We start from the raw sequence: 15,313 nt of genomic DNA, 5'->3' as shown, positions 1-15,313 counted from the left end.
CACATACAGTATCTCAGGAAGTGAACGGAAAGGGCAGAAATAAATAAAGTACATACGAAGAAGCCAAATGTAAATGCGTGCATGTGTGCGAGAGCGTAAAGAGAAAAGCCAGAGGGACTGTAGGTGCGTGGGTGGCTGAGAGAGATGAACAAAAGAAGCAGAGAAGAGAGATGAGGAGCAGCGCATTGCCAGTGAGGATTTGATTGGGTGGGTGGGTGGTGGTGTGGGGGTGGTGGTGGGGGTGTTGGGTGTTGAAAATGGATCTTCCCTCAAAGCCTCACTAAGATATTCCTGGAGCGAGTTAGGGTTTCATTTGGCTTGCAGTCCTACACAGAGTGCTTACATCGTACTGGGAGCTAAAACCATTTAATATTCATGCCACCAGACTAATATTCTCTGGGTTCTGTGACAGATAATAGTCAGATTTGCTAAATCTGTGCAGTGTGAGTGTGTGTGGTTGAACTCCTCAGGTCATTAGCATGTCAGAGGCGTTCCATCGGTACCCGGTTCACTCCAATAACAGCTGCTAGTCTGGCGAATTACTCAATTCATGTGTGTACGTGAGTGGATGTGTGTCTGTGTTTATGCACGCGTGTGTTCGGTATAAACAAAGGAAGAAGCGAACAGAAGGTTTCATCAAAAACACCAAAAGTGTGTGTGTGTGTGTGTGTGTGTGTGTGTGTGTGTGTCATGCGCTTACTTTGATGACTGAAGAAATCTCCATCAGCATCTTGCTCCAGAGCGCGTATGTGTGCGTGCGTGCACATGGAGGAGCGTGTTGGTGTGTGATTGCATAAACATGGTGTCAGAGTGATGAGATGTTCTCTCCATCCATCTGTTCTGCTGGCATTTACATCTTCAGAGGGCTACTATATAGAGGAGAGAGAGAGACAGAAAGAGAGGGAGGAAGCACAAGAGAGTCGGAGATAAACAGTTAGTGAAAAGATTCTACGATGATGTTGGTTTTGTCTGTCAGTCGCCAGAGCAGTAACACACTCTCAGGTCACACGTGGAGCTCCGAGGCCCCACTCAGACATGATCTTTTAACATGTCTGAGGGTTTCTAAGTATCTGCGAGAGGATGTGAAAGAGTGAAGCTGTTTTCCTGTTGATGTGGTTTACTAGATTCTGAGTGTACATTGTGGACGTGTGAGTGTGAGAGACAGACGGAGATCTCATTGTTCTGTTCCTCCTTATCTGCTGTCTCAGCGGAGCGCCTGTGCAGTTTCCCCCCTCAGCGATGTGACCCGGCTGTGATACCGCGCACCCTCGTCTCCACAGATAACAGACCACCCTAAAAATACTCCTCTTTCTACCACTCTTCACTCTTCCTCTCTGCTCTGCTCACCTCTTCTGGCTGACTGTATCCTCTGGAGTCTCCCTGGCCAGGAGTTAGCTCTGCCAGACTAAAACACCTTTGGGCGCTTCCTAAAGTCACAGAGGTCCTTAAAGTCTATATTTTCCCCTCTTCCTCGTCTTCTTAGTTGTTTGTTAGAGGCCGCAGACGTTACAGTGTCAGCTTGAACAGCTAGTGCGACTCAGACTGTTACATCACAAGTTTTCTTATAATTTTCCACAATAATTCCTCATCCTCCCCGCTCCCTCCCCTTTGCAGCTACTTCAGTCACCCACACTCTGGACACACAGGGCAGATGGGATGTAGGAGGAGACAGTGAGGACAGAATCTGCCCAGCTCACATAATTATACATCGAGTAATTTACCATAACTCCTCAATAAAATATTGAAGAGTGCATTGTTTTCTGTGCCTCACGGGTTTGACGGCCTGGAACAATGCTAATTATGATAAACTAGGCTTTTTTTTTTTTTTTTTTGAAGATCATGCCACAGCCAAGTGCTTTGAGAGCTTTTTCATCTCTCTGCTGCTTCCCTCGCTGCCTAAACTCTCCTCTGTTGTGGAGTGCTTTTACGATACTGACAATGCCCCTCTCTGTTGTTTTGAGGAAGTTTCTTGCTAATTTAAAACACTTTTATTCCGAACCCCTTTGCCACATTTGACATTTAGGGTTAGAAAGCTGTTGTTTTTGTTCTTTTTGTGTGTGTGCGCGCGCATCCTCGCCTTTCTTTTGGCCCAAGCCCACGCAGGTGACCAGAGGGGGCCTTGTGTGGGTGGACAACTCAATGGTGACCCCCCTCTCTTTTACCCTCACCCTCCCTCCTCTCCCCTCCTTTCTTGCCCTCCGTCCACCAGTATGAGTCCAAAAAGAGGGAGAGGGGGCCCAGGAGGAGAAAGAGTCTGTTGCATACCCTGCCTCAAGCAAATGCACTGGCCAAAATATTACAATCGCCAAAAAAACTGCATAATAAGAAAATGTTATTAGAGTGCATGTTGGCCTTTGATCATGAAGGAGCATCTTCTGTAGAGATGAGACAAAGCTGGAGAAGCAGTGCTGAACCAAGTAAACCGAACATTAACCAAGGACTATTTGGATAAGAGATTAAAGGTTAAAGCTGCACTATTCAATATTTTTATGATAAACGACGTCTGATGTGAAAGGAGTTGCACGAGTGACGAACTGACACAGAATTATCACCTAGTTCTGCAGCTCCCCCCAGCTCTCTGGAGCATTTTGAATGAATGCTAATGAAGCTCCATGTCTGCTGGATGTGTTATAAGCAACAGTTTGCTAACACATTGGCCAATCAAGTTGATAAGGTGATAATTTGTCAATGTTGTGCTTACAGCTCCTTACACTGCCCAAAGTGTCATTCATCAAGTTAAAATAAGAATCATTCTCTGGCTATTGGTTCTCAGATGCAAGGGTCTACTGCTTTTCTATTTTTCAAATTAAATATCTGTGGGAAAAAGATGAATTTGATCACTTTGGCAAAAATGTCGTTTTCATGCAGGTACAGGTAATTATTTTTAGACATTTTTTGGACTGAATAAGAAAAGGCTGCAAGTAATGATTATTTTTTTTTTTTACCATTGGTTATTCTGCCAGTTATTTTCCAAGGAGACATCTTCAAATAGCTTGTTTTGCCTGTTTACACAACCGTCCAAGAAATAATTAATTTTCAGTGATATAAAAGAGAGAAAAATAGTGAATCTTCACATCAAAGGATCTGAAACAGAATTTTTGTGCATAATGCTCAAACCTGATATTTGAAGGAGCTCTATGTGACATTCAGAACATTAATATAGCAACAAACAACTGTTTGATATGTAAAGATATACTGGAAAAATGGCATCCTGAGAAGAGAATGGAGTCATGCTTCACTGTGTGTGTCCGAGCTTTTCTGTCTGTCGTTGTGGTAGACGGTCCAGCAATACGGGTATGTTATGTTAGTACATGTGTGCCCCACTTGCTACGTAAATGCTGCTACTCTGCAGTGCGTTTAAACTCTTCCAGCTAATAACGGGGCGGTGGCATCCCCATAGCATAGCGTTTCCCCATGGGTCCCCCCATCAGGTTAACACTGTTAGCTCTGTCAGCACTGTTGCCATAATTGGCACTGTTTAAGGAGGTGTTGGCACCGTTAGCTTCTAGTTATCCACTCAGCTACCTCCATGTCAAGAACCATGTGCAGACTTTCCAGCCTCACACACTCAATCATAGAAGCGATTTACACCTGGTATTAACATGCGTCCTGGGTGATCCAATCACAAGCGGATAGCGCTAAATACAAGTGTAAATGACTACCAAGACGCATTGTGAGCCAATCACTCAAACCACTTGCAGTGGTGGTTTGGAAGCAATTAAACACATCTTTTGTAGTGTCAACAAGAATGTGTCCCCATTACTGCATAATTAATGCAGGATGTGGTGGTTGTTTTTGTGACAGTGTGCTAACACCATTTTATGACGAGTTGGACTAAGTGTTATCTCCAGCTGTGTGGACACATCCGCTAACATGACTAGCAAGCATACTAGCAAGCAGCTAGCAAAAGTGTGGACACAATAACAGTGTGACCTTTGAACTTTTTAGCACAAGTGACGTAGGCAGTAATAAAATCTGAAAACAGTTGGTCAGCTGGAGACGCATCAGAGATACAGGTGTGAAGGTGTCTCAGCTGTCCACTTATGTTTGGGTCATTGAAACGTATGTTAACACCACAGACTCATTAATACGCTCTGAAACAGCTCCTTAAAACAGTTAATAGATTTAAAAAAAAATGATCCTGATTAATTTCCTGTAATCATCTAATATGATTGATCATATGATCAAAAAACAAACTTAAACATAAATTAATCATAACGACAATAACCATTGAAAGTGGGGCTGTAAACACAGGAAAGTTTGTGTTTTTCTTTTATTGAGGAAAAACGAGACGATAATAAGAGGCTGTGTTTTACAGAGGATTAGCAGGGATTAGGCTGTCAAACCAGATGATTGTCCAGTTTATCATGTTACCTTCCCCTTTATCAGTAGTTGCAACAGGTCACAAAAACATTAGCAAAACAGAGAGAGGATGGATTAGGAGCCAGGATATAAACTGCCTCTGTGAAAACATCATCACGCACTGTGTTAATGACACGATCTGTGCCTGAATAGTATTCACGCTGGGGGAGAAATTTTCATTTTTTGACTGTTGTGGAAATGGTTTCTCTGTTGCTGAATGACAGACGTGCAAAGCAGAGCTGAAACCATCTCCTTCTTCAGTTTGAAAATAAAAAGCCTGATTTGCATTTCACATATGACAACCATCCCTACTGTTGTTATGACAGATATTCAGATTGTGCAGGACACTCACTTCTCATCCATTTATTTCGTCTTGGTTGCCAGCCATCAGTGGCCCATACCAACACTGCCCCCCTATGGGTGAAGGAAGCACAGACTGCTGGTGGACAGTGTGAAACAGGGCATGAGTTTGTGCTAAATTGAGATGCGTGGGCCTGACTGCCAAGTGGGAGGACAGAGGAGGTTTCAAGGAGGGCACAAGTTGGGCAAGTCATAACGAGAACATAATGAGTCATGATCTTTGAAACTGTCGTGAAATGACAAAGCTCAGAGCAGTTAAAACTAATTTAAGTTTACTACATCAGACAAGGCAATATCTTGGCTGCAACAGACAAAAACAATACTGAAGGGTGGCTATGTAAGCCTAATATCAATGTAGACTTGGCGTAAATATTCTGATCTAACAAATGTCTCCGCACAGAAAGAACAACACAGCTACAAGATGACAGCTATTCCCATTGAAAGACAAACATTATAAACAATAAAAACTGTCAGTTGAGCTAATTTCTTTCCTGACTAATTATTTCGAGTGGATTCCTGTACACTCAACGATGCATCAGTTCTGAGCGAAAAAAGTTTCTATGGAGTTGAATCATTTCAGTTAATGTCTGTGGGCACAGAAGATGAAAAACCAACACATTTCTGGCACATACACACTTATTAATCATATGGTGAGATTTGGGAGACTCATTCAACTGGCAGCACTGTCTCCAGCTGTCTCCGTGCTTTGACAGCAAGCATCTGCATTTTTGAAGTGCCCTTGAGCAAGAAACACTAAATCTATCAGCTATAATGGCCCTAATCTGTTGCTGGCCTTCACACTTTTGATTTCTTTGTGAAACGGGCAACAAAAAAAATAGACTCTCCCTTCAGGGTTTAGCTGAGTATCACTCTGAACAGCGTACAAGAAAATAATTTGCCCCAGTTTAGTTTTAGTGTTTATGTATTGCCTGGCAAAAATATCTAGATGCAATCACATGTTGTGAAAATGGGGTAACAGCAAACTCATGGTGACTGTACAACATTCATGAATTCATTCATGAAGCTTTCACAGTGTTTTACTGTGCAGGAGGTGTTGATTTTTACAACTCGTCATTTACAGCTTGTAGATGTAGTTTTTTGATATGTACACTGTACACTATAGAGTGTTTACAACTTGAAGATGTTGTGCCTATCTAGGTCAGCTGAGCTGGGTTTGGAGTTGTCAGCTTTCTGCAGACTAAATAGGTCATGCTAACGAGGACGGGGGGGTTTGACAAGCCTCTCATACTCCATCAGTTCTCACCACAAAACAATCTCAAGATTGCTGATTATGTAAAACACCCTGACTCCAGCTTTAAGCTACAATGTCAAATTGTGACAATGGATATTACAGTCATGTTCTTGTCAACGCTGAAAAATATAAGGAGCAAGATGAGGGCAATATTTTGTGTAAAAAATTCCATTTAAGCGTAATTACGCAGGGGTGCGCACTGAGAGCTAAATATGCAGCAATATTTTGTAGCTTTGGAGAAAACTAAATGAAGCGAAGAAAGTGTGACGATTAGAATCTGCTGTGTCGTATGTGAAGAACTTCACGGAACGATTATGAACCCAGAAAGTATAAATTTAGATGAGAGTACAAGGAGACTGTATGAACATAATGTATCAGTGCACCAGTTCCTCTGTGATACTCTCCCACATGCCCACAAAAACAAATCTAGGTGTTGCATAATGGCACGTTAGAGGCTTAATTTTTTTGATCAAAGTGCAACGTATGCACCTTTGGTTGTCATGATGCAATAGTGAGCTTCCTGTCCTCAATTAAGGAGCCACAGGTTATAAAAAAAGAGTAGTGTCATAGGTTTATATATATATGTGCAGAGGTGATGCTGTTGTTCACATCGTTAACATGGCACCTAAAGGTATGATCGCCGCGACAACTGTTCTCCTCTGCTTCATACTGGGCCTGCTCGGTCCAGCTCCAGCTGCCTGTAAGTTTATTTCACCACATTTGACTGCTCGTCAATCAGATTAAAATACAGTAGAGATTAGATTAGGTCTCTTAGTTCAGTAAATAATGTGGTGTGTGTTTGTGTGTTTGTGTGTGTGTGCGCGCAGTGGGGTCCAACACTGGCAAACTCTGTTGTACCAGATACAACAGGAAGCCAGTACCCTTCCAGCGTATAAAGGGATACAGAGAACAAACCACCAAGGAAAACTGCCACATTGACGCGATCATGTAAGACTCTCCGACTACACCACCAAACTCTAAACCTCGCCAACATTAATCTGAATTGCTGACTGTGATATTTAAATATCACTGACAAACCTTTACGAGAGCGTAGATTGATTGTGATGATTGGATTTATTCTAAACTATCCAAAAGACACTGGTATTTGTTTTGTGGGAAGCAGAACTAATGTTGTTTCTCCAAAATCTATTGCCATAAAAATAAGCCATTTGATTTCGTCTACCATACCATTTTAATGTCAAAACTAATTACTGTGAATTTCATGACTCTGAAAAGGCAGCTGTTTGATATGCTCCATATCTCCATAAATTGTATTTATAAATGATTTGTACGCAAGCTGTTTGGGCTTTAAGACTGACAAAATCCAATTACACAACAGTGCTGGGTATCAAACCTCAATACTTTGTGAATACAAACTGACATGTGCCAAAAGCTGCAACTGAATACTCTGTCAGATACTTACTCTCGCTTACTTAAAATCTGACCACATATTTCATGATATAAAACAAATTAAGATTTCTTTTTTTTTTTTAATAAAGTTCATCACCATCACAATAGCCTAAATGGTAACTAACCTCAAGTTAATCAAGATTTTATTGTTAAAAATCATAACTAATAAGATTTTGTAATGCTTGATGATGACATAATGTCTTTCTTAATTCCTTTTTTCTTATTTTAGCAGTATATTGTTGCACACATTATAGCAACTTCTATCCTATATTAAGTATTTGTTAAATGTAATAATTGGTTTCTAAACGATCTATGAACATTAATTGGATGACTATTATAAAGTTGTAACTGATGACTTTAACACATCCATAAACATTTTTTTAAGTGTCTATTATAAAGTCACAATACTTATAGATGCACTGCACAGTATTTATTAACCACTGTTCAATGAGTGGTTATAATCATCAGTAGCAACTTTATCACAGCCATCTAAATAATGTTACAGACAGTTTACAGTTTGCAAATTATTTAGCAGGAACAAATACTTAATATATATATTTTAATATGTGCAACAATAAACTGGTAAAATAACATAAATAATACAATTGCTAATAATTAGTAAAAAATTGTAAGTATCATGTCACTATTTTTTAACAGTAAATATCTACCAACTACAGTGTAATTTCATTATTATAGTGTGTTAATACACTTAACTACAATATAGTGCTATCTGTGTCTGATCATGTTTGTCCTGATTGTAGTTTCTACACGATTAAGAGGAATGAAATATGTGCGACAAGAAAGGATGAGTGGGTGAGGAAAACTCTGGAATTACTCAGGTATGTCACTCCTACTCACTTTTAAATACCAACTAGTTTCAGTTAAGAAATTGACCTTTAAAATCAGGGCACGCCTTATGTGTGAGGGGGGTTTTTGTTTTATGGGCATTGTGAGTAAAATGTATTTCTTTACAGTTCAAAATTGAGAAAGATGTCCAAGACTGGCCCTGCTGCAGGTGAAACTACGATGAAGAAAGGTGGATTTTACATCGCTACCACAGAAACCTTCATCAACAGCACGGAAAGTTACTACTCGTAAAAAAGGTGGCGGCATTCAAGAAAAGATTTGACATCAAAGAATTTGTGATATAGAAATGCCAATTAGAGGGAATGTTTGAGAGATACTGAACCTACTGTAACACAGTCATGTAGGGGATTTTATCTCTGAAAAAGTATTAAAAATTTTTGTTTTAAAAAAGCTACTTGCCTAAACATACGCAGCGTCAGCATATAATCGTGACTTAAGGGCAACCTGTGAAGAACAGCTTTGAGACTACTGATGCAGATTATGTGCTTATCCACTCAGCAAATGTTCAAAATCATGCTTTTGTGATTATATGCTGTTTTAATTTCTGCTATGAATCTGCTGTTTAATCAAGGGAATGTACTCAAAATGCTGATAACAGTTCTCATAAATAAATTTACTTCATAGTACTCTTGTTGTCCATGTTTATTCAATCAAACTACAACACTGTCTCACTGAAGTGTGTCATGTAACGTTCAGTGCAGCCATGGCTGCCATACTGTTAAAATGTCATTTTTAACAATATTTTTTAAGCTGTAACATTATTTTAGCAACAGTGCTTTAAGAAAATCTCGGAATGATTTTTTTATGTAACGTGTAAGTAACCTGACTCTGTATAGGAAACGTAGGTATCTTCAACGGGGACCCTATTATGTTTTTCTTTAAGTGACTAATGGGACCAGAAGTTTTTGAAATTGGTCCACTGTTGAGCCAAAGAGCTGCGGCCAGCAGCCGCAAAACAGGCTACAATGTAGCCACTTGATGCAATATCGCACTATTAATGTACATCCAATGGTTTGTTTGTCACTGATAGACTCCGATTGAAATTCTAGTTTCTCTGAAGGAAAAGTGTCGTTCTGAAGTCTCACAAGTTGAGTTGCTGCAGGACCACATTAACAGACAGACCGGATCAAGCAAAAGGTCATGTAAACGTTTTACTGCTGTGTAGGGTCCTTTTCGTGATGTTGTCACACTCAACAATCTGAAACAAAACAAAGCATTATTAGTTTACAGATGGTGCGATATTGCCCAGGGAAATATGAAATGGACAGGAGGCGCTGCACGAGAACATTTTGTGCATCAAACACATAATTTTCTGCATTCCGGTGAATTTTCTACATCAGTTTGGGATTCTTTTTGCATTAATGTATTGAGTAAATGTCTTTAATTTTTTCAAAATAAAAGTCCTCTGCCAGTATTTTTTGTTTGTATTCATGTGCCCCTATGTATTGCAGCCTGTTTCCCAGCTGTCAGCTGCAGCGCATTCTCTCAATACTGGACATATTTCAAAAATTGTTGTTCCCATCAGTTGCCTTCACACAAAAAAATGGGAAAAACAGGGCGAAGGTTAAAAAATACTAATGTTTCCCATTAAAATGATTAAAAGGTTAATTTTCTAGGTAGAGGCCCCACAACCTGTGCAAACTTAACCTAACCTGCTGCTGTGCATGATGTGTGTTTTAGTGGTGTGACATGTGTGCCTGGTGCACTTAGAGAAGGATGCTGTCAGCACATCTGCTGGAAGGTGTCTGAAAACTTTGCGATGAGCTGTCCTGTCCCCCGAGCTCATGCAAATGCATGACTTGACTGACAGGGAGGCAGCCTCTCGTGCTATTTCAGATCAGCACCCCAAGGGGTTGGTGCTCCAGTCAGACGAGGTGACTCCCTCAATGACACGCTCTTCTTATCCAAACTGTCCTGAAGTAATTTTACTTGGCCACTAGATGGCAGAGAAGATCTGTAAAAAGACTGCGCCTCAGTCCGCTACATCAGGAGGTCTTAATGCTCATTTAATGAGCACAGCTAAGTTTGATTTTCGATATCAACCAATAACAACAATACGTGGGTATAGAGGATAAAAACATTTATTTTGTTTGAAGCAAACAATAGATAGCTCTCAGATGTTTTGCTCTGTACTGCATATCATGAACCTTTTGTATCTTTTATCTCATGTTATGTTAAATAACACAGATTACAGATTACAAAGAAAATGAAAGACAAATAAATAACGCTATAATAAATATTAAATATTACAGGATAACATTAGAAAGCATTTTAAATATTTTAAATTAATTCAAGACAATTTGCTATAGTTATATAATGATGGGGAGGAGTGCTTTCTAAAGGCCGGAGGTTGTAGGGGCAAGAGTAGTGTTGCGGATTTTCCTGTAAAACACACAAACGAGATAACCGTTAAAATGACAGATAAAAGTTTGTGCTGTTCCTGAGCATATGCGACACATCATGTCTGAAGCAACCAACTAACAGAAATGATCAACACTGAAGACAGACTGAGATGACAAAGGCCTACTCACTCTAGCTCCATGATCTTCTCAAACACCCAGTCCTGCTTCCAGTGGCTGCAGACTTCTCCCTCTGCGGTCTCAAATCTGGGTGGAAAAAAAGAAGAAAAGTCAATTACATCTCCCAATCAATTTTCACCAAGAACCTTTGAGCATTTTTTGATCATCACTCTATGTTTAATAAAAATAAGGAGGGGATTCTTACATAACGGCACGGACACATGGGAGGTTCTTCCTCTGGATCCTGTAGCCCAGGATTGGAGCGGTGATGTTTGCGATACTGACTGAAGTGCAGCACCTGACTATCTTATTTTCTGTTTTTCAGAAAACAAACAAGGGTTAGTCATTACGATCCAACATCTCTTTCATTTGCAGCATAAAATATGAAGTATAAGTATAAGAAGTATAATATTGTGAAGGATCTCTAAAAGGCGACTTACCGGAGGCCGACGCTGCCATCACCAGAACCCCGGCGAGGAGAGCCAGGCAAGCCAGTCTTCTGATGCACAGCTGCATGGTTACTGTGTGAGATGATCCAGAGGTTCTTTGCAGAAGCTGACTGTTTGATCCGGCTGATGGAGGCGAGTGATCTCTTCAGACCAAACCTCTTGGTTTTATATCGTAAAAAGAGGAACCAGGGCAGAAAAACCGGAGGAATTCCTTCTAATGTTTCAGGGTGGGAGACGTAGTTGGATGATGTGGCAGTCAACGGTTTCCTTTTTTGCGATTACATCATGACATTGACTGATGCTGACTAAGTGATTTGTGGAAACTAAGGCAACAGTGCAGCCACTCTTCAGGACTCACTTTATCACTTTTATCCAGTGCATTAATGTAACAAAGTAAAAATACTTCATTACATTTCTTAAGGATTTGTACCTGTACTTTACTTGAATTTTTAGATTTCTGTCAACTTTAACTTTGACTCCATTACATTTCCTGAATAACAATTGCATTTTAGTTACTCACTACAAAATAGGGAGGGAAGAAAGGAAAGAGAGGGGGGCAGACGGATGAATTAAGGAGTGTGAGGATGTGAAAAACTTGTTCTTTAAAATCCACTAAGTGGTAAAAAGACCTTGTTTTTCTTTAAGAGTCATGTATGCTCCATTTTTAAGTTAGTGTGCATACAAAGAAGTAAACCTCACACACTTTCCTTGTACTTTTACTGTCAATACTTAAGTACATTTAATATAATAAGATCATTCTTGACACTTAAGTACAGTAAATATCAGTAAATATTACTTAAGTCATAGTCAAATGGGTGACTTCAACTTCAACCAAAATCTTTTTCTGCTAAAACACCTGTAACTTTACTTAAGTGTGGCTTTTAGGTACTTCATCCACCAATGCTTTCCACTGTTTATAACACGCAACAGTTAAATTAAATACATTAATAAACAAATAATGAACTACTAACCTTGCTTTAATCTACTGATATAGTTTTCAGTTAGTTTTAGCCTATGTTTAATATTCTTAATTATAGTTATTCTGAAGTTTGAATATTCATACCACGTTTATGTGAGTTTCCTCTAGGTATTACCTCGTGCAGCCCACAGCCTTGTTTAGGTGAACGTGGAATATTAATTGCTTGTACGCAGCAACGTGAGTGTCAAATGTGTCTATGAATGTAAGCTCTGTGATAGACTGGCATCCTGTCCAGGTTCTCAAACAGTGCATGCTGCATAGATACACTGCATCCCCCAGGGCCCTGAACAAAAAAGACGGACTGGGCATTTATATCAGTCTGTATTAACAGTAACATTCTTTATAAACCGGTAATTTAAATGATTGCTTTTATATATCCTGTTGATTTCAGCAATTTTGTAAAGGCAGCATCATGTGCTGGTTACTCCACACAGTGTGTCATCTTTTTCTCTTTCTATCCCTCCTTTTCTGTGGTGCTGACTGCCGTGGTCAGCACAGGGGCAAGAAAAGGGGAAGGAGAAGGAGATCCTCTACTTTCTACCGCAAATTTCCGATCATCCTCCGTCCAAATTTGGTCATTTGCCCTGGCCTGACTGTATTTCAGTTACAAGTCTCTACTTGTTCAAGAGGGGCCTTGATGATTTAGACAATTCAGGCAGTATAACAGACTAAAATGACTTTGCAAGTAGAGATGTATTTCTGGATATATTAAATATTTGATTTGGAAAAACTAATTGGGGATGTTTTTCACAGCTTTATCAAAAGCTGCCAAACACCAAATAACTGCCAAAAAGGCTAAAACTAAGTTTCCATGCTGCCAGAAAAACTAGGTTGCCAGTTATGTCCCTCAAGACACAAGTTGGTTGATAAAGCAAATTAATTTGTTCGGTCTGGCTTTTATTTGCTTAAAATAAACATTCACATATTATAAATGTTTTACATGGATGCTATATAGATTACAACTATGTTTTTTTTTTTATTTCACCTGTCCTAAAGAGGCAGAAGTCATCTGTGACCTTTGTAGACCTCTATTCATAAAATGTAGGAATTGCATTATTTGAACTTATAATTTACAGTATGTTCACCTACAAGTCTCAACAATATAGTGTCATGCAGTCTACTTTAACACAAAAACAGTATTTGAATCCAGAGACAGAGCAAAGAACCACAAGTGAGCATTTTTTCAATGTATTCAGTAAATAAAAAGTTCATTCACAGTACTAAATGCCAACTAAATGCTAGGAACCTGGGCGTGTTTGTGCTGCAGACTGAATATGAAGTTCATAAGCAATAAATTGAAACTAGGCCTTCAACAAAGCAGAACCTGTGGCCTCAGACTTTCTACATATCATTTCATGATGACCAAAGATTAATTTCTAAATAAAACCACACCTGTATCCTTCTGCCCTATCAGGAGGACATTTGTGATTTATTTTGCAGAAGCTTGCAGGCGTGAAAGGGATGTCCACTATTCAAAGGATAGTATCTGTTAATAACTAAGAAGAAAAAATAAATAAAATCCCCATGTAGTTTCTGTGCAGAATAAAGGTTTCTCCACTGCTGTTTTAGAGCACAGTAGACCTCTGAGGCCTTAAGGGACTACTCATAGGCATGTTACAACAGAGATAACTCCCTAATTATGAGTAACAAAAACTCAAAGTAAAAGCCTAGTTAAGTCATAATACACAATTTGACATCCACAAATCTCACCACCTGGTTAGTAAATCAACAATCCTCATCAAACCCTCAAATATACAACATTATGATATTTGAACAAGAGTCTGAGATTCGTCTTTGTAAGTCTGTGTGCAGTGGTACTTCTGAGGACGTTTCAGTCCCCAGATTTAGCTGCAGAGTGAGCGCTCCTCACTTTAATGCAGTATTCCAGTACAGGCAGCTGCAGACCCAGACCGCGTCTGAGTGAGACAGAGGTAGCTGCCTGTAGAAAGTGAAGCTTTGCCCGGACAGGCTCTGCCTAGAAGTGGTGAATTTACATCTCACAGCACTGTAATATGATACACTCTCCGATTTCTATTTTATATACAGAGTCAGCAAAAAACGTGGATGCTCATTTGCAATCTTTTGTTAGAGAAGTCATGCTGCATTAGCTCGGAGGGCTAACTTGGCTTGTTTACAACATTACGTGAAATATCACTGTCACCCTGAGCGTCCAGTCAAACATCAGTTAAACTAACCCTTTGGCATGTGATATAGATGCCAAAGGCAGCCTTCAGCACCTCTATGAGACATAACAGCGACCCGTCAACTAACTCTGCAAGGGCTGAACAAAACCAGACTTTCACCCCGGAGACCAAAGTTTTTGTCCGGTGTGAAACCAAAAGCCATTGTTGTTTTCACATAATGTTATGCAATTTACATACGTTTTTTGCGTACTTACGTCACTCACATGATGCATTAACATAACGTTATACTTACTTTTACCCAAAAAATTATACTTTTCTAAAAAGCACTTTTTTTCCCCTAACTTTAGCGCGACTGTTTCACGACATTGACTACGTGTTACAACATGTCTCAGTTCTGTGGCCTTCGCGAGTGTCGTTAGATTCCACTCTTCTGAAAATCATCAGTGACTTAATACTGATGTGCTCTTAACATTTTAAAAAAACTGCATGTAAAAGTAATTTGTAGCAATACATCTCAAATCATGAGGCTTTATACAGCTGATGGTGAAGCAACCAGGCTCTGCTGACTGCAGTGTCCGCCTATACTGAATTACACAGAAATGTATTTACGGGATTTGATGAATGAAACATTAAAATAATTCCTTGTTAAAAGAAAAGCAGAAATGATAACTCAGAATGAGGAAGGAAGCAGAAAGAGTGTGATTGGTTTCACTAAAATGAAGATAAAATTGCAAAACATGGACTTTTTGAATTAAAAAACAAAGTTCTTCTTTTTTATGAACCTCATTCACCAGTTTTTATTTTACATCAAGGCGATTAAACTTAAAGATTAAATCCACACTGTTACTGTGATTGTGTGAGAACTTATTCTTCTCTCATATCATTATCTTTATAGGCTCCAACAAATGTGAGAACAATATAGTACAACACCGGTGCTCTGCAGACATCAGCACTCTGAGGCACAACTAAGG

The 15,313-nt window shown here is 39.5% G+C and overlaps 3 protein-coding genes across 3 annotated transcripts in view; 1 reads left to right on the top strand and 2 right to left on the bottom strand.

Moving 5' to 3' along the window:
* LOC121951192 (ephrin type-A receptor 4-A-like) overlaps positions 1 to 15,313 on the bottom strand; it is a 53,370-nt gene that overhangs the window by 35,756 nt on the left and 2,301 nt on the right. Inside the window, exon 3 of the mRNA XM_088085322.1 lies at positions 701 to 869. Within this exon, the coding sequence (XP_087941448.1) occupies positions 701 to 767 (67 nt within the window). The 5' untranslated portion in view covers positions 768 to 869. The remainder of the gene's footprint in view (positions 1 to 700; positions 870 to 15,313) is intronic.
* LOC121951194 (C-C motif chemokine 17-like) lies at positions 6,539 to 8,877 on the top strand. Its single transcript, XM_042497433.2, has 4 exons — positions 6,539 to 6,674; positions 6,802 to 6,922; positions 8,146 to 8,223; positions 8,359 to 8,877. Exons 1-4 carry the CDS (start codon positions 6,557 to 6,559, stop codon positions 8,480 to 8,482), a joined length of 441 nt encoding a protein of 146 aa, XP_042353367.2. The 5' UTR covers positions 6,539 to 6,556; the 3' UTR covers positions 8,483 to 8,877.
* On the bottom strand, positions 10,317 to 11,369 carry LOC121951195 (uncharacterized). Its single transcript, XM_042497434.2, has 4 exons — positions 11,211 to 11,369; positions 10,976 to 11,084; positions 10,783 to 10,857; positions 10,317 to 10,633 (listed from the first exon to the last, which is right to left on the bottom strand). The coding sequence occupies exons 1-4, from the start codon at positions 11,284 to 11,286 to the stop codon at positions 10,588 to 10,590; spliced, it is 306 nt and encodes a 101-aa protein (XP_042353368.2). The 5' UTR covers positions 11,287 to 11,369; the 3' UTR covers positions 10,317 to 10,587.

This window comes from Plectropomus leopardus, chromosome 12 (genome assembly GCF_026936395.1).
Source record: "Plectropomus leopardus strain MGB_pleo_1.0 chromosome 12, ASM2693639v1, whole genome shotgun sequence".
NCBI classification, from domain to species: Eukaryota; Metazoa; Chordata; class Actinopteri; order Perciformes; family Serranidae; genus Plectropomus; species Plectropomus leopardus.
This window is presented reverse-complemented; position numbering and strand designations above follow the sequence as displayed.

Bases quoted from the DNA above. Each gene is read 5' to 3' on its own strand.
- LOC121951195 (XM_042497434.2), bottom strand. From the start codon at position 11,286: ATGCAGCTGTGCATCAGAAGACTGGCTTGCCTGGCTCTCCTCGCCGGG. The intron at 11,085-11,210 runs GTAAGTCGCCTT...TCTGAAAAACAG, and splicing joins GATGGCAGCGTCGGCCTCCG to AAAATAAGATAGTCAGGTGC. The intron at 10,858-10,975 runs GTAAGAATCCCC...TTTTCCACCCAG, and splicing joins CCATGTGTCCGTGCCGTTAT to ATTTGAGACCGCAGAGGGAG.
- LOC121951194 (XM_042497433.2), top strand. From the start codon at position 6,557: ATGTGCAGAGGTGATGCTGTTGTTCACATCGTTAACATGGCACCTAAA. The intron at 6,923-8,145 runs GTAAGACTCTCC...TCCTGATTGTAG, and splicing joins TGCCACATTGACGCGATCAT to TTTCTACACGATTAAGAGGA. The intron at 8,224-8,358 runs GTATGTCACTCC...ATTTCTTTACAG, and splicing joins AAAACTCTGGAATTACTCAG to TTCAAAATTGAGAAAGATGT.